Source organism: Diaporthe amygdali, assembly GCF_026229845.1.
Source record: "Diaporthe amygdali strain CAA958 chromosome Unknown NODE_20_length_815715_cov_65_842320, whole genome shotgun sequence".
In the NCBI taxonomy this organism is placed as follows: domain Eukaryota; kingdom Fungi; phylum Ascomycota; class Sordariomycetes; order Diaporthales; family Diaporthaceae; genus Diaporthe; species Diaporthe amygdali.
This window is the reverse complement of record NW_026517040.1, coordinates 669,281-687,186: the sequence shown is the minus strand read 5'-3', so window position 1 is coordinate 687,186 and position 17,906 is coordinate 669,281. Positions and strand designations below refer to the sequence as shown.

At 52.9% G+C, this 17,906-nt stretch overlaps 4 protein-coding genes across 4 annotated transcripts; all 4 read right to left on the bottom strand.

The window, feature by feature from the left end:
- Nucleotides 1–1,264: 1,264 nt before the first annotated feature.
- On the bottom strand, nt 1,265–4,803 carry J7T55_012764 (uncharacterized protein; the record flags this gene model as incomplete). The annotated part of the gene is made up of 4 exons (XM_053145424.1): nt 1,265–1,879; nt 2,068–2,221; nt 2,643–2,820; nt 3,480–4,803. 4 exons carry the CDS (start codon nt 4,801–4,803, stop codon nt 1,265–1,267), a joined length of 2,271 nt encoding a protein of 756 aa, XP_052992154.1.
- A 980-nt stretch (nt 4,804–5,783) lies between these two features.
- On the bottom strand, nt 5,784–10,311 carry J7T55_012763 (uncharacterized protein; the record flags this gene model as incomplete). Its single annotated transcript, XM_053145423.1, has 13 exons — nt 5,784–6,823; nt 6,928–7,270; nt 7,319–7,436; nt 7,677–7,702; nt 7,847–8,098; nt 8,252–8,391; nt 8,460–8,599; nt 8,656–8,762; nt 8,815–9,000; nt 9,058–9,270; nt 9,332–9,610; nt 9,714–10,143; nt 10,199–10,311. 13 exons carry the CDS (start codon nt 10,309–10,311, stop codon nt 5,784–5,786), a joined length of 3,387 nt encoding a protein of 1,128 aa, XP_052992153.1.
- Nucleotides 10,312–12,049: 1,738 nt separating this feature from the next.
- On the bottom strand, nt 12,050–12,718 carry J7T55_012762 (uncharacterized protein; the record flags this gene model as incomplete). The annotated part of the gene is made up of 1 exon (XM_053145422.1): nt 12,050–12,718. One exon carries the CDS (start codon nt 12,716–12,718, stop codon nt 12,050–12,052), a length of 669 nt encoding a protein of 222 aa, XP_052992152.1.
- Nucleotides 12,719–13,205: 487 nt separating this feature from the next.
- J7T55_012761 (uncharacterized protein) lies at nt 13,206–15,409 on the bottom strand (the record flags this gene model as incomplete). The annotated part of the gene is made up of 4 exons (XM_053145421.1): nt 13,206–14,378; nt 14,679–14,826; nt 15,036–15,100; nt 15,182–15,409. 4 exons carry the CDS (start codon nt 15,407–15,409, stop codon nt 13,206–13,208), a joined length of 1,614 nt encoding a protein of 537 aa, XP_052992151.1.
- Nucleotides 15,410–17,906: the final 2,497 nt, after the last annotated feature.

Below are 17,906 nucleotides of genomic sequence, written 5' to 3'. Positions count from 1 at the left end.
ATTAGAGGTGTGGTGGAGTGGAGCAGCGCCAAATCCACCTCACTCAATTATTTACCACCTCGAGGCGCAATCAGCCTCCAGCCTGGAATTCAGTGCCTTTCAGCCTGCGAAGATTATAGCGTTAAATTCAATGAAGTAATATTTGACAGAAAAGGTTGTATACTATTCCTGATCATATCTAGCCGAGTGTTCACTATCATGACAGCGAGCTTTCGAACGGATGTTTTCGGCTGTTCAAGAAATGTCATGCTGGGACGAGTACTACCGTTACGATGGGGCTCATCGATCTACAGAGTTCGTTCCGAGACATCTTATGGATATGTGTAAGTCTCGTTCAATGACAAGACACTGTCCGAGGCGTGGCTGGGAAGAAGTCAAAACCGTGCTTGATGCTGTGGGCTGCCATGGCCAACTGGGCTGATCACGGTCCAGCGCAGAGATACCACTAGTAAAGCACAGCTGTAATTCGCGCATTGCTATGACTTGGACCTCTTCGTCTGAGCAAATCGAGACGCATTGTTATCCGTACTGATATGGGTGGGAGCCTGGAGCCAGAATGGTCCCGTAGAGAGCACCGTTTCCGAACCGTTGATTCATTCTTTGTTATCACTTTCTGGTACAGTTTCACCTACAGCAAGCAGCCTACCGAGGACAGCTAGCACAGCACCCCCCCCCCCCCCGACCAAGATTAGACTGAACCACATCAGAGCCTCTCAACCCCTGTAAGTACACATTGGTGACGGTAGAGTAGTGGTTCAACTCACCTCCCTCCCACTTGAGATATTCCATCCTCAGCTGCAAAGGGTCAGGAGGAGACCCGGGTTCAAACCCCGGCCGTCGCACTCTTTTTTTCGTCTCAAATCCCCCCGAACGACCCATGTAAGTGGCAGCTGAGAGGGATACCGTCAAGCGTGGGCTTCTGTTTGTTCCAACGGTTCTCATATTCCAGAACACTACTGGGAAACGGAGATAAAACAAGGGCAACAAGAACGGTAAACACAGAAGCGTTCGTCCAAAGTCATTTCATTGATATCGTAAGCATGTCTGTTGGAGGCTGAATGGAGAGGAGTGAAAATATAAGAGAGGACACACGCTCGACCCTGGCCCGAAAGAAACCCTCTTGGTCGAGGTCCCCACAGCCATCAGCAGAAGCTGTTCTTTTGGGTGCGTGTATAATTTTCCAACAAAGTCACCCCAGCGAAAAACACCAAACTTGGGTGCACGCCTTCCACCAATCCCACGTCTCGTCAACTGGCGTGTTCCCTCAAAACTCGACAACATTGACAACCGTCTCGCTGACGTAGCTCACGGCGCCATCGCCCCAAATGCCAACGACGGCCATGAGGAAGCCCAGGCCGGCTGTCGCAGTAGAGACCTGCTGCTTCTTCAGGAAGGTCTCTACCTCGCCGCGGACTTCTTCGCCGTTGACATTGCTGTCGGCGGCGGCGCTGTCGTCCTCGATGCTTCTATCGCTTGCTGAGTCGAGCGTGGCTTCGCTGTGGGCATCGGAGCCGATCACATCGTAGCTCGCCTCCATGCGACGAGTGGCCGATCGGTCCTTGCGTGCGGCAGATGATGACCGCCTTTGCGAGGACGCCGGGGTGTGAGGGTGGGCGAACAGGTATGGGGCGACGAAGTCGGACACGGACAGGCGGGAGATGGCGACGAGGGCCGATGTGTACAGCAGGTAGGGGTGGCGAGCGGATCGGGGGGACAGGGCGAAGGCGAGGAAGAAGGCGGTGCTCGAGATGCCGGCAAGGGTGCGCAGTTGCGTCCTCGCGGTTGTGGTCAGCGTCCGGAAGGCCTTGGCGGCGGTGCTGGCCGAGGGCAGGGTCAGGAGCGTTGGGACGGTGAGGGTTGACAGGGTGTAGGATAGGCCCTGCGTAGATGCATAGTCAGCGGAGGTGCTCTTGAGATGGACGGGGCTAAGGACAGCGCAATGGAGTGGCGAAGTCATCAACACAGGATCGACTGGGCTGCCCAAATGCGGGGGATGGTGAGGTGTCGGGCGGCTCGATGATGATACTATGCCAATGCTGATGATGAGTTCAAGGACAAAAGACTCACCGTCAACAGACCGAGCGACACGGTGCCGACGAACTTGAGAGTAGAAACTCCCCGTGAAGCCATAATGATGGGTGGATACGCCTTGGGGTCTAGAGCATCTGGTGGTGAAAGGTTGAAATTCTTCGGCTGGCCGAGGTGGTTGCAACCGCCGCGGCTAGATGTAAGAAAGGTGCCCGCTGCTGCTAGTGGTCCAGTAGGTTCTAGTAGAGGGGTCAAACCGCTACTAGCAATGACATGATTGGATGTCTGCCATATACGCGGAACTGGAGAGCAGAGACGTCATTCCGCTCCCCCACTGCTGCTGTGGCCCACTGCTGAGCTCCAGGGTGGCCCGTGCTGTAGTGACTGTGACGGTGCACGGCAGGGATCCCTTCTCCAGCTCTGCCTTTGTGCTTGGCGTGCATCGCGGCAGGTACTGTACACAGGGGTATGTAGAGGATATCCCTTCGTAATAAGCCAGTCCCTACAAGACTATGAGATTTTATAGCCTTTGAATGGCACCCGGTAGTATAGTATTTGCTCGAATTCCTCTTAAATTCTGACGCATGGGCACTGATCTGTCGTCTATGGCTCACTCGGATATCCACTCGTCCTCACCCTTGTTGTTGTAAGCCTCCAAGAAATCGTACTTTTTAACCCATTCACCGAAGAGTGAGAGGCAAGATGATGGACGACTGGACATGGTAACAAATCTGGTGAGGCAGACAGAAGTGCTGGTGCTGTGCCGTACGGGCTTCTTATTTGTACTGACGGCTGTATGCGGTCAAGCTTGTCGTGCATTCTGAAATATCACTTTTGCAAGAGTTGCGAGAGGCCACACTGTAGGATCCAATATCTCAGTCATGACCATGATGTTTGTCGCACGACATGATACCTAGACTTACCGCGATGACTTAGTTGCTCAGTTGTGCTTGAGATTTGCCGCCTCTTGAGTCTGCACATTGTCCTTGTTTACTAATGTAACAGTCCAGCAAAACTGTGTTGTCAGAAAATCACTGCGGAATCTTGGTTCTTCTACTCCGAGTGTCTGTTCAATCTCAGGGACGAAGAGCTCGCTTGTTATTCAACACAACGCTCATGTGCTTGGGGTTCTAGACGAGGCACGGCTACATGATAGCCTGCAAACCAATTTCGTCGTTGTTCTATCTCAGGGACGCAGGGCTCGCTCGCACTGTTGTGTGTCTCGGACTCTTGACGGGACACGGCCATGTGAGGGCCTGAAAACGTATTCCATTTATTTTCAGCCCAGTAGGTAGCCTGGTTGGCCTTTGAATACCGATCGATGATTTGGGCCAATCCAGGCATAGACACCAAGAACTGTGGGAAAGGCAGGCTCGGGATTCCTAGAGCTGCCTTTGCAAGACTGTCGAAGTCGCTCCACGCCTTAGGATCCAAGTCCCGTGGAAACGTACGGAACAGTGACATGAGATTTCTGTACGAGCTCGTTGGGGTATCTGAATTAAACAGATCGTATCCTTTGAGGCTCTGCCACCACAAAAAGTATCGGTACTGGAACTGTTCGTAGGACCCAAAAGAAGCAGCCATTCGCTGCCATGAAAGACAACCCGTGATCTTGTATACTTCATCGTGAAGTTGGAAAGACATTTCGTCTGGGTCCAACTCCAGTGCTCGAAATAGCACAGCTCGGAAACGTGACCAAGATTCATGCGTGGCAAGGTAAGGCGAGTATCTCAGGTGAGAAAGAACGCGATAGTAAAGCTGTTCCCCAGAAATAGTGTAGTCCGGCAGAAGAAGTCTAGAGTTATGCGGTCTTCGGTGTCGGTCCAGAGACAACAGAGCATAAATGCGATCGCGCGGATCGCTGCACTGTGCGTAATTGAAGGCGAACAGAAGCTCATCGAGGGAATTCACTCTTGTCAATGCTGACGTCGTGCCTGTGTCGAGTCTCTGATCCACAGCACCACTCAGACCGTGATCGACGGCCTCACCGACGTGGCCATGATGGGAATTAGAGTGCTGCCACCGGCCTCGGGCCTCCCACAATTTCAACCAGCCCGATTGCAGCAGCATCATCTCCCTGATCGCAGGTTTGGACGCGAGAAGGTCCTCCCACCAGGCACCATGCTCTCCGCAAAGCAGTAGGAGGTTCTTCGGTGAAATGAACTCTTGCACAATCCACATCCGATTCCAATACGACCGAGATAATAAGCAGTGGAATGCCGAGCGCAAGAGCCGATTGCTCGGGCGGGTCTGATGTCCTCCTCCGAGTGCAGCTCTTCCTGCATAGCTCCGAAAGTGGGACCGCAATGCATCGATAGCCACTTTGGAATTGTCGGCTTCAAGGCCTAGCCACGCGATGACACACGTCGCGCCAGTGAAAATGGACTCCATCAAGTTGACCTGGTGGCCGCGCTCAAGAATGTCATCCTGGTTTATACAGATTGCATCAACCCAGAAATGGCGGCAGATGAGCTTACGCTCTCGCAACGGATCATGCGACACCTGTGTACCTGGCATTGTTCGTAGCACCGACATTGCCAAGTAGAGATTCTCCCGGATGCGGAGTGGTTTGCCATTGACGCTGATCTCGCGACACAGACCTGGATGTCCCCAAGTATAGGAAAGCGCGATGAATGGTGGGCATCGGGTCAACTCGAAGGTCTCCATCAGGCAGGACAGGCTTGGACCTCTGGTGTTGTGACTTTCGTCTTTGAAGCTCAGAAGGCGAATGCTCCTAGTCTGCCGATTGAGCGGCGTGTACTCGAAATAGGCCATCGCGACAATGTTGTGGATCTTGCCCGTTCAGGAGTATAGGCATGTTCTATTTTGTTCATGAACAGAAACAGGTGGAAGGTTGTATCGCCGTCTGTAGGACTATGACGATACACGATACAAAAAGAATAAGCCCCAATAAGCCCCCGCCCCGGGTGACACAGCCCCTCTCATATCCTCCTATGATCTACAATACAGCAAATCAGACTGAGGTTACATGCATGTGTAATAAGTACTCAGTGAGAGGGCTCCTCACTCATAGAATACACAACACTTATGCACAAAATTGAGGCCCCTTTGACACCGAAAATGCTCAGTACTGTTTTGCAAGCGTTGGAGTGAGCAACAGCATCATATTTAGAAGAATAAATTATTATGTTGAATAGCCATTGCTAAAATGCGAAGATGCAAAATGCAGGGCCGTACACTAGCAATCAGCGGGAATCCACTTGCAATACAACCAATTTTGGACAGTCATGTGTTAGCTGTGGTTTTTATCTTTCTTCTAATTCTTATCTCATCCTTATTTTGGTTTTATTTTTCTTCCCTGCCAACACTTACAGATGCTTTCCCTTTAGGAGTTGCTCTCGCAATATTTGGTCTCCCTCGAGAGGCCTGTAAGTTCTACATCCATCATACACTATCTTTCAAAAGCTAATCAGAATGAACACAGCACGCAGTATTCCGATCCAAATACCGCAGCCAGTCCGTCCTGGACGAGCTTTTCGGTCTCAACGCTGGCACTAGACTCAATCTGAAACCAAAATTGTCTCTCCCCCTCGAGGGTAAGAAAGATACACATGATGTCGACAAGGCATCTTTGGCTACATCAGCCCTACGCCGTGAGCATGTGCGCGAGTGGGTGCAGAAACAGGTGGGCCGGCAGGTGTGGAGTGGTCACAACATATTGAACCGGGGATGAAGGATCGATTTAATTGGTATACGACCATGGATACCCTAAAATAAAGTCTATAGGTTATACTTTAGCCCTCAATTCTCTCGAACCAAATCAAACCCTCCATATCGTCCTCAAAATCAACACCAATAGCTACAACCTTGCCCTTTCCATTCACCTTTACCTCGGCCTTCTTCTTGAAATGATAGTCATCCCACACGTCGTGCATGTCAGCCACGAACTTTTCCCCCGAAAGGTGCCCAAAGGTAATCACAAACGGAAAGCATCGGTCAGAGCAATCCGCGACCACCTTGCCCTCCCTCACCTCCAGCCTAATCTCCTTATATCCTTTGTTGAAGTACCTCCCCACCAGCCCTTCGACAGCCACCCCCAACGGCTCCGGGCTCTCGGGCACACTGTATTCAGGCTTCTCCTTCTCTTTTTTGTCTTCTTCCAGATATTTGGACCTCTTCTCCCTAAACACCTTCTCCCAATCCACCCTTTCCTCATCCCTCACCTCCAGCACCTCATCCATAAGCACATGCTTCAAAATGTTATTGACATACCTTCCCGAGTTCGAATTCGTACAAATGACCACCCCCCACTCCTTCCCCGGCAAAAACGACATGGCCGCCTTAAACCCCGGCACCGCCCCGTCATGCATCATGAGCGTGCTCCCGCGATACGAATCCCGATACAGCCCCAGGGCGTACAGCGACACATCCGAGTAGCCCGGCGCCAGATCGTCCGGGTCGCTCACTTCGATGGTGCGGGGCTCGACGAGCGCCTTGTGCGACTCTGCAGACAGTGGGGACGCCCGCTTGATCAGGCAGCGCACGAACTTTGCATAGTCGCCCGCGGAGGTGAGGACGCACCCCGCGCCGCGGCCCTCCGGTGACGCGAGGATGGGGACGGGGACGTACTTCTCGGCGTCCTCGTCCCAGCGGTAGCCCTGGGCTTCGTGCGCGGAGGGGCTCACATCGGGCCGGTCCTGGAAGGTGTTGTGCATATCGAGCGGGTCCCAGATGCGGGAGCGCAGGAACGACGTGTAGTCCTCGCCGGATAGAGACTCAACGACGTGAGTGGCGACGCTGAACATGATGTTGGAGTACTGCAGCTTTGTGCGCACTAATATGTGTTAATCACCTGCTACGGAGCCTAAAGTAGTGCATTCTGGAACATTCCAAAACACGATAGATGGGGAACCGTAAGAGGAGAAGATTCATGCTTACGGGCTGCGGAGAAGGGGAGGTTGCGCAGGTTGCGGGTCAGGGAGCGGGCGTCGTCCGGGTGGGCGGCTGTCACGCCCAGGTAGGACTCGTCGTGCGTGGGGATGCCGGAGCGGTGGCTGAGGATGTCCTCGAGAGTTACCTGGTCGGTGAGGGACTGGGTGGGCAGGACGAAGTCTGAGGGGATGAGCTTGGAAACTGGAGTTTGCCACTGCATGTCTGGGTAGTTGGTGTCGTCGACGAGGAGGGAGGCCGCGGCTGCCGTGGTGCACTTGGAGACGCTGGCGAGGTCGAAGATGGTTTCTGTGGTGCATTTTTCGTCTGGGAATTTGGCGAAACCGTAGGCCTAGGGGGTGATCAGTGACTTTGTTTGTAGGCGGATGTAGGCATTTACCTTTGCGTCGAATTGGTCGCCTTGGACAACTGCAATTGACAGGCCCGGTACATGCCACTCCTCCATGAGCCTCTCCACCATTTTATCGAATTCAGCTGTCTTGTGCGCCATATTGAAGCTGAAGGCAGGTTATCTGAATACTTCAATCTACTTCTAAATTTCGAGGACGGCACTCAATTATTTATGAAGTCGAGAGGCCCCAGCACGAAAAGAAATTCTCAGTCATCAATGATATGTAGTGTAAACACTCGTCTTAGTCAGACCAAAAGGCCTTATTTCAAGTATCTCAAGCTTAACCAGATCTAGCACGCCGAACTCCAAAGTGTATAGCTGAACCCCGCGCCTGCGGTCATCCCACCAGAATATGGAGCCGTATTGGCAGTTCTGATGCGTCAAGCAATATTGTTCAGTTGGCGGGGCGCGTGTCCACATTCAGGATCTACCTGCCTGGGAGGCGTGCATCGCATCGCTATCATGTGCTGTGGAGGGCCAGCTCCCGGTCGCCGTATTACGAGCGTCGGCTGCCACAGCAGATTCGGCGGCACGACGGATTGCGTTCTTGGCGCGTTGAGTTTTGCGGGCTGAAGGAATGTTGTAGCGAGCGCATTCCGCGACGATTAGTGCCGTGCTCTCAGCGGCGGTAGTAGCAGCGACAAAGGCTGTGTAGGAGCGTGAGGTCGAGACGGCGACGGCAATAGCGTGAGCAGTGTGGGCGGCGATGACCAGTCCTGGAATCTTGAGATCAAGGACAATCAATTTCATCTTTTCATCCCTTTTCTGCTTCTTACTCTTCTCAGCTGAGAATTATCTGTCCTGGTGCAGAAGAGAAAAGATTCCTGCTCCTCTGACTGTAGGTGGTTTGCCTGGTGCCTTTATTCACTTTCCATCACCCTTGTCTGGGATGACGCTTCCCTTTTCATTGTCCGGACTCACGAGCTCAACAATCCCATCTTCTCCGGAATAATCTTCAGACTCGAGCTTGTTCCTACTCTCGCGCAAGACAAGTAAGCGTATAATAATTACGGCGATGATGGCAGCAATGACAAAGCCAAAGGTTGCTGGGAAGCCACGGCCTGGATGTCCGAGTCAGTTTCTAGTGCTTCATTTGTTAATCCTGGCTTTTAGACCTGGAAGGACTTACGGAAAGTAGGGGCCATTGTCTGTGGGAAAATCACGATGGGGATCCACGCATTAAAAGCATACTGCATCCCGTTCATGCTGCTGATAACTAGGGCGCGCTCTTCGTTGTCTCCAGCACACACTTCGTTTGCCCATGTGTAACTATTCGGTCGTCAGTGAAATTCAGACAACTGTCGTAGTGTGCTCGGTAGACATACAACACAGCAGTCATGAGATGTATACTACTGGTCAGAAATGCAAACTCCTTCAACGCAACACTAGGAGGCCAAACAGCAAGGATACCATTCGGTACCAATCCAAGTAGCTAATCACAATGTTAGCAGGAAAGCCTTCGAGGCTAGACTAGACATTCTCACCAATGGACCTAATATCAAGGCGAATCTGCTGCCTGTGTAATCAGACAGAAAGCCCCACAAGATAATGCACGCCGCGGTGATCAGTTTTGATCCAGTTGGAATGATATTCCGATCAACGACGGAGAAATGTTCCGACTTGAGCCAGATGCCAAAATAATCTCCAGACTGACAGGACAGGCCGTACAGCTACACCGAGTCATCGGTAACTATTCAAAGTGTCTTCAGGTGGTGGCCAGCACTTACCACGTAGCCCAGAACGAAAGCATACCATCTCCATTTGGAAAGGACCCTCTTAAATGTCTGAAGATCTACTGCTTTGGGAGGCGCTTTTCCAGCTTTCTGGACGCGGGAAATTGCCAATTCACATTCTTCAGGTGTTAGGAACTTTGCCTTCGTCGTGTACGGAGTATCAGGAAGAACGAAGTAGGTTGCGATTCCGACAGGAATAGTCATACACTGAGAATCTTGGTATTAGCACAAAATCCCCTTGTAGCTTAGAGAAAATGCGGCAACCTACCCCACATATGATATACAGCCATCGCCAGCCGGCAAGGCCATGCCGTCCATTCAAGCTCTCATAGACGGCTGCTTGCAAGTAGCCACCGAAGGCAGATCCCAAGGGCGCTGTCACGTGGAACAATGCAACTCGCTTCGCCAGTTCTGTCTTTGTGTACCAGCTCCCCAGCACGTAGAGCAGGACTGGGAAGAAGGAGCTTTCAAAGAACCCAACCAAGAACCTGAAGGCGTATAGTTCGCCAACGTTGTGCATTCCCGCTTGCGCAAATGTCCACACGCCCTACATTCACACCAAAAATGTCAGATCATACTGGATTCAGCTTTCAAAATCTCCCTGAGCGCGCCGTGCTCAGGGGAAGGGGACTGGGGACCGAGACGCATACCCATCCGACTTCCATGAGCACAAGCCACACGCTCGGTCGAATCTTCTGGACAATAAGCGTGCTCGGCACTTGCATGACCGCATACGCGCAGGTATAGGCCGTCTGTGCATACGTGTACTCGTTGCCGTACATAGCCAGGTCCTCCTGCATGCCCGAGACATAGGCGTTAGCCAGATTCCCCTGGTCGAGGTACTTCATAAAGAAGCCGAGGCAGCCGATGGTGAGGATCGACCAGTCCAACTTCCGGAGCAGCTTGCGTTCCTCCGGGCTCTTCAGGTGCGTGTCGGTGTCCCATATGAAGGAGCGGAACGACCGCGATGGCGACTTTTGCGGCTCGGTGTCGGCCATGGCTCCCGGCTCAAGTCTCAACAGCAGCGGCGGTGGACCGGTTGGACCGAATGCTGCGGGCAAGAATTCCTGCGTAGACGTACTGCGAGGGCAGTCAGCAGGCTTTTTATTGAGTCAAAAATAAAGCACCGGCACACGCCGTGATAAACCCCATGTCGCACCCGTAGCCGATTGCATCAGATATCCACGGCAGAAGATCATCGCGGGGTGCGGCCCAGAACGAGGTAAGCCCACCACACCAAACCCGCATGCGCCAGATCCTCTTATCAACCAACCTCTTTCTCAGCTTCGCACATTCCGCGATAGAAGCGGAGCGGTCGATGCAACATCTCACCGGCAATTGGACCAATCGAAGTCAACATCGTTGGGGGTTGGGGTCGGGGCTGTCCCAAGACGCAAAGGATCGGATTATGGCGAGCTCGCCCGGTACAGTACGAACACGGTACGTTGCTAAGGTCGATTGGCAAGTGGCTCGCTTTTGAGCACAGTACGTCGTGAATGCAACAGCCTGGGCTATCACGTCAAATTCGTGCTGTGGGTAGATGCAGGTTCGGGCCAAGAATTAGTATTGTTCGCGAATCATCTTCTCTTGTTCTGTGTTTCCTTCCGCTAGCCGTAGCATGCTCAGACAAGAATCATATATAGACACCTCTATTAGCAAACGATTTACGTATCGAATACCTATCCCCCGAATACCTATAATGCTTCCCTCCTACTCCGGTTTGACGTTGGCATTCTAAATTGGCGCGAAGTCCGTCCAGTAAACCTCATTGCCACTTTCAAACATCTAGCAACAGACCAGTCGTCCGATCCACGTAGACAACCGAGTTCTTGTGCAACTCCGACTCCCACAGGGTATTCATGTCGACTGAGTTAATGCAGGCCCAGACTGGTTGGCACGTGAAGAGGATGGTCTGGCGCGCCTCTCCACGCTCAACAACCCTCAGCAGGTCACCGTAGGCCAGTCTAGGGTCCGATCTACCTGGATTGCAGATTTCAAGGCTTACGTCTTGCCAACAGCCGCAGTTGAACTCGGAATCCGTGACGGCTTCCGGGAGGAACCAAGCATGGACGAAATCAAGGCCCCAGCTAGGAAAATGAAGCGCATGTCGGAGTGCGTCGCGCCATTCGCGATAAGTTGAGTGATTTCGTGGATCAGCTCCGCATGAAGTCTCGATGGGATTTGTTGCGAAGAAAGGTTTCTCAATCCGCAAACTGAGATGATCCCGAAGAAAAGTGCTCTCCCACAAGTCCTCGCAATCTAGGGCCAGATTCGTGTTGCGTACGTTGAATACATCAACCCAAATTAATTGGAAAGTGATTTCATCCCAAGGTCTGACCAAGGCTCGAGACCTTCTCAAAGATTGGTAGAAATCGTCATTGACTGTTTCCATACATCCTCGGTCATTCACATGTATCCGCTGAGTGGGCATTGTCGCATGCACTACAGCGTTGTTGTGCTCCAGGTTGCTGACTTCCTGCGAGATGAGATGAGTACGGCCTTTATAGTCATCATCTGTTTCCATTAAGAGATGAAAGCTGTCAGGTCGGACCACTAAACCGCCACGTATCTGAGAATGCCCTAGGTCATTGCCATTCCGCAAGAGAAGGTCACGTATGGATTTGATGAATGACATGGCCGCCAGACTTTCCGAAGCCAGTGGACAATCGGTCTTGAAGCACCACGCTCCGTGCTTGTCGCAGACCGCCATAGAGAAGCCCGGCGTTACCCACCGGATGCTGAGGCGCTCAACCGGAGGTAAAATATGTAGCTCGTCAATCTCTGGATGCATAGCCCATGAAAGGAGATAGTTGCCGGGCCCCCGATATTCCTCTTCCTCTGATAGACACCCAGCGATGTGAAGACTGACGCGCTGAAGCTTCATGCTCAATTTGATAATTCTGGCCATCTCACGCCACATCTTGATGTTTGGCTCGAGGAAGCGCACACCCTCGTCAACCCAGGGTACAACTCCAATCACCACCTCCTAGTGCAGGACGTGGAGCTCAATGTGCTTGATCTCTTTAAGTATCTGGGGTGAACGATCCTTGAAGAAAGACCACGCCGCATGTGCCGCACTGATGTCTCGCGCGGCGTTATAATCGTGGTTCTGGTTGCACGTGCAGAAGACGAAACAATTTTCCGAGTAGAAGACAGCTTCAGTCTCGTCGCGGATCAGGCGGCAGGTACGGAAGATATCGAGGTTCGGTCGTGGGTGGTACGAGTCTCGGAACTTCTTGGGCTTTTGCAGGGCCGTGGACCGCATAGCGTAATCGGCCCAGTCGTCGTGGCATCGGCGAGGACTAAAATACGTGCCTATGTCTGCCTCCTCGCCGAAGTCCTGATCGTCACCCAGGACTCCGTAGTACTCGACGTGCTTCTCATCGAAACCCGACACTTTGATTGAGGTCCTCAGCTTCCTCTTTGCACCGCGTTGAGCGAGGAGGAGCCGACAGTTTGTGAAAGACACGTAGATTTTAGTTTTGACCAACAAGACACGCCATATCATCCTACGAACCTCCGCGGGCAGGCTACAGAGTGGAGATTGTCCTTGGTCCAAAGCCGGCAAAGCTGGAAGGTTTTCCGCGGGACAGTCGGTGGAGGGTACGGGCCAGGGGTTAGCAATAGGGCTGTTCGGGGGTGTCCTGGAAATCATTTTTGGATGGAAGAATGAATCACTTGGGTTATTTTCGGTGGAGAGATATTTTGGATGTTCGTGGCAGATGCTTCCCTAACCTCGAAGTCTGTCTACTAAGGTCAAAAATACGTAATGAAGATCTCATTGTTGTTTCTTAGTTCACTTGAAACATCAGCTGAGATGGTCTTGCTAGGTTCAGGAAAGTAGTTAAGTGCAAGGAGACGGAAGTTGCACCTCTGTGAGCCGACATTCGAGCCGATTGCACGTTATGTTTCATGGTGGATCTGAGGTATCTGAGCAGGTCGAACAGCGTGGCAAAAAAACTATAAAAAGTGGTATCATGAAAACTCGTCCTAAGAACCGATGCTCCTGGTCACCTCAATCTTGAACCCAGCATCTTGATGAGCTTTGGGCAGATGTCGACCATCCCTCCTAGAATACACCGCTCAGCTGCCCAGTATAGTACACAAAGTTCAGCTGAGAAGTTACTTGAGCACATATTGCCTCAAACAATCTGGTTGACCTTCTTCTCCCTATTCCTCGACGCCTCCTCAATGCGCTTCACCTCAGCAGCATCAGCCAGATCTTCGTCACTCAAGCCCATACCCATCCTCTCCCGGCGGTGAATCGCCTGCTCGATCGTTTCCTCGCCCGCAATTTCCCTCACGTCCGCGTCGTGCTCAACCTCGAACTTGCGGCGCAGGTGCTCGGGACCGAGGAATGCCAGCAGGATCACGTAGGCGTAGACACATCCCATGAAGATGCAAATGACCTTGCCGTAGCCGTAGCGCTTCGTCTCGCCTTTTGGTGGGAGCGGGAATCGCTCGCCGATCGTGGCCTCGATAGTCGAGCTCGCTGAGCTGACCAGGTTTCCCAGCTGGTAGGAGGTTCCCACCACGAAGGTCCTGAACGCACCGGGAGACAGCTCCATCAGGTGGATCGGAATGACACCCCAAGCACCCTGCACGCAGAACTGCTCGAAGAACGCAGCCGCAATGACCCGCTCATTTTCGACGAAGCTATAGGGATATAACAGCGCTCCTCCAATTATGCAAATCACAATGATGCTGAGGCGTCGACCAAACGACTGCGAGAGGAAACCGACAACTGTTCCGCCAGTCATAGCGCCGAGATTTGCTACGACTTGTGTGACTGTTACCTGGTCCTCATTGAACTCGAACTGGTTCTTCAGCATCGTTGGGTACAGGTCCTGGCTACCGTGGCTCATGAAGTTGAACCCGGCCATCAGGAGGACAAGGTATGTGAGCAGTAACCAATGCCGCTTCAGAGCGACCTTACCCTCCTGGATGAAGGTCTTTGAGACACTGCTGCCGCTGGCCTGCGCCGTGCGACGCACAGACTCTCGCTGCTGGTGCACATTGGTCTCGGGCAACATCAGGCGAAAGACGATGATCAGAACCGGCGGGCATGCGCCGAACCAGTACAAGGGTCTCCAGGCGTGCGGGGTGGTGCCGACTAGGCCCCGTGCAAAAGCGGTGGCAAGGAGGTATCCGAATGCGTAGCCTTGCTGCAAGATACCAGACATCAAGCCACGGGTCTCCTCGGGGAGGTCCTCAAGCGCAGTAGCTGCCGCATTGCCGTACAAACCCCCCATGGCTATACCGAACAGAGCCCTGCAAGCGAGGAACTGGTTGTAGGTGTTGCAGAAGCCAGTGCCCTAAGTGCTGATGTTAGCACGAGAACTCTTTAATGCTTTCGTCATTTTCACTGAAGGCGTGCGAGCCCTAGGGCCGTGCAGCCGACTATTGTATGTGTCGCCGGATACCAAAGTGGTGAACCACTCGGCTGGGTCATCCGGGAAAGTGGGCAGCCAAGGCTGGGGGCGCATCTTGGCGATGGCAGTTTAAGCTTCGCCAAGTTGTATCGATCCACACCCCAAGAAATGTGCAATACGGCTGTGGCTTTCCCCAGAAAGCTTATTTTTGCGGAGTGAATACTGTGTTCAGAGAGCACTCACCAATTCGAGAATGATGAACAGGACATTGTTGACAACAAATGGCCACTTGCGACCATATCGATCTGCTGCGATACCAAAGAGGATCGAACCAACTGACCGGAACATCAGCACAAGAGTGATACCCCAGGTAATCTCGGTGTTGGTCTTGCTACTCGATATTAGCCCTCAAGAACCTTAGATGAAAGTTTGAGATGAGTCAGTGGGGAGACTGATCATATGCATACTACCCTTATGCCAGTCGTTTGTTGTTGGAAAGACTTGCATCGAGGCAAGACAGGCAGTCTGCATGTGATGACAGACATGCAGACAGCTGGTCATGAACGGAGTGAGCGTGACAATTCTTAGGCAGACACTTACTCGAAAGTTTCAGCGAGGTCGCTAACGGTGAGCGAGACTGTGAAGAAGTCGAAGGCGTCCCAGGTCTATACAGAACTAGTCAGTATTTCTGTCTGAAGGCGCACAATCGCGAATCAGGGAGTGACGGAGTCTATCTTGAATCATACCCAAGCGAAAAAGGCGACCATGAAGAAGGCCCAATGGTGGCCGTTGAGCATCATGATCAAAGAAAATGGATTGGGCAGCTTGGACATCGGCGGCTTCAAGCTGCTGAAGCGGGATGTGATATATTGGCCAGCCGACATGCCGTGATGAGGAGGCTCATCGCCCATATGATCCTCGACCGGACCACTAGGAGGTACATGCTCGGTGGTGGCCTTCTCGTTATCCGACATCTTGAGTAGAGGATGCTGATGATGTGCTCTTGAGATTGAATGAGAGGTGCTGGATCGGTCTCTCAGCAGCTCAGGAAGTGAGGAAGAGAGACTTGTGTGTCTTTGTTATTCAACAAAGAACTTGGACACCAGCGCCTGATATAGAAACCCGACACGCTGGGATTCACTTCCAACCTGCGGCTGACTGAGATTGGATGGCGTGCGGGGTTGCACACCAGGAAGCCTGGGGCGAAAGCCGAATTGGTCTAATGGTGCAGTCCCGCTCATGAAGGATTAATCGTGTGCCGCATCGGCGACGACTTAGTTGGTTTCGGCTAAGCAAAGCGAATGACGTTGAGGCGTAGGGGCGGAAAACGTGCAGGGATTTCGAGTCATCGTCGTTTGTACTCCGGCGGCAGCACGGAGTTCACTAAATTCACTTGAGAATATGGGCTTATGGCCATCGTCTGCATGGCAGTCTCGGTCCTCCGGGGGTTGGACGTCTAAGCTTCAGAAAACGTCTCTAGAGATAATCTAACCGAGCCCATCCTTGGCCACAGTTCAGGACCCAGACAATCCGGTCGAAAGCAACTTTGCCGGGCGCGGTCGGTAGGCCGCGCCGGCCTGACGCCCTTGATTTCCAATGTTGGAGTTTGTTGTTTCCACGCTTCCTGGAGAGAGACAAGACACACAATCCGCTGTTGGCTGTTGCGTGCCCTCGATCACCTCCTATCTGGAGTCCCCGCCGAAAGTCCAATGCCTACTTGTCACCGCCAGATAGCTGGCATGCTTTGCAAACGAAGAGCAACGGCAAAATTCGATTTGTCAAGACGATGGCGGGCGTGCCAGGGGTGGTGGTTGTTGAGTGCCGGCTTGGCCAATCCCTCGTTTCCCCCACACGCGAGACCCCAGACACTCCCCACAAACGCCTCTCACGCGAGCCAAGCCTCGACGGGGCGGATGATAAAAAACGGCGGGCGTCAATGGCTAGACTTGTCAAGGATGCCACTCCACCGTTGGCATTCGTCCCAGGAGCTCTGCTTGGACGAGTGACTGGTCAGCCCCGATACAGGCCGCTGCAAAGTCATTATCAAATCCTCGCGAAGCAGCCGTGCCTTTTGAGAGACGCGCGACATGCTCCTCTGTCTAGAGAGGCCGAGGGCAGTCAGAAGAGGATACGTCATTCCAGGCTGGTTCGGTATCCAAACTGTCAGCCTGTCTCGCTTGTCTGCCTGTCTGGTGCAACAGTTGCTGAGACCGCCTCTCAGTTGAGGACCTGGGGATTGCCAGGTCGCATCAAGGATTGGATCTCTGGATGGGATCTGCCAAGCCAGCAGATTGCCATCGAAAGCATCCTTGGTCGCTTTTCCCCCTTCTTTTTTGGAGCACAGGTTGCCAGGGTGGTGGAGTCGACGTTGCGCTTGGTGGTCGGCGGGACATCCGACCGGACTTACAAAAGCCCTAGTTCCTTAGGCCCGGTCGCCTAGCCTCGGTGCAGCTTGTGTCTTAGCAGACTGATATCTTCAGGGGTGGGGCATACGATCCATATCTGCAGATGGTGTTGCTGCAGTGCAACATATGCCATGCCCTGCAGGTTCGGGGACGCTACCGTAGCTTGCAAGGTGCAAGCATTGACAATGCGCCAGATTCCGCGCGAGTCCCGTCCTCTATTGGTGTGGGCCAATCTCTGCAGAGCAGAGCACTGGAGAGTGCAATGGTCATCATCTTGTCGTGAGAGTGACATCGTCGTTTTGGTGGGGCGTCGAAGTCTTGCTCCAGACGTGGTGTCGCACCCACCTGGGCCCCCAGGCACGACCAAGAAAAAGAAGAGAGGGGGGAAACTGAAACACAGAGACTCAGAGCAGAAAGGCTATCTGCTTGTGTTACGTGGGTTTGCGGTTGGCGCTGCGGGTGCTGTAGTAATGCCATGCAGGCGGCGTTGCCTCGGGGAAGCAAGAGCTTACTCACTGCTGCGATGTTCCAAGGCGCTGCTCTAGGGCGGCTGGACTGTCGAGATTAAGCTCCCGGTGAGGCCTTCCGCCGCAGCACATGCTGTGCCTGCGTGCCAGCGTGCCTGGGCCTTTTCTGCCCTGCGCTGTCACGGTTTCAGCCAGGCCCAGGCCGACCAACACGAGCGCTGATAGGCTGGTGCGACCCTCACTCTGACGACACGACTTTGAGATGCGCAGCAGGGAACCCCTATCAAAGTATCCTGCTTTGCACTGTCGATACGTCCAACATGGTAAGGGTGGACCTGCTCAACCCGATCCATGGATCCACGATCTGTTTGTCTGTGCTGTGACGAGCGATTGCATGGTTGCCATACAGGGACAGCCATAGGTCCACGCATAGGTTGCATTCCAGTGCGCCATATTTGTAACCATGAAAATCGTATCAGGAAAGAAGAGCAAGCACATAAGAGGGGAGAGAGGCCCAGACCGCCATCCAGCGACGCTTGTCTCCTGCCTACCGCTCCTATCTCTACAGCTGTGGTATTTATATTGTTACTGCAACAAAC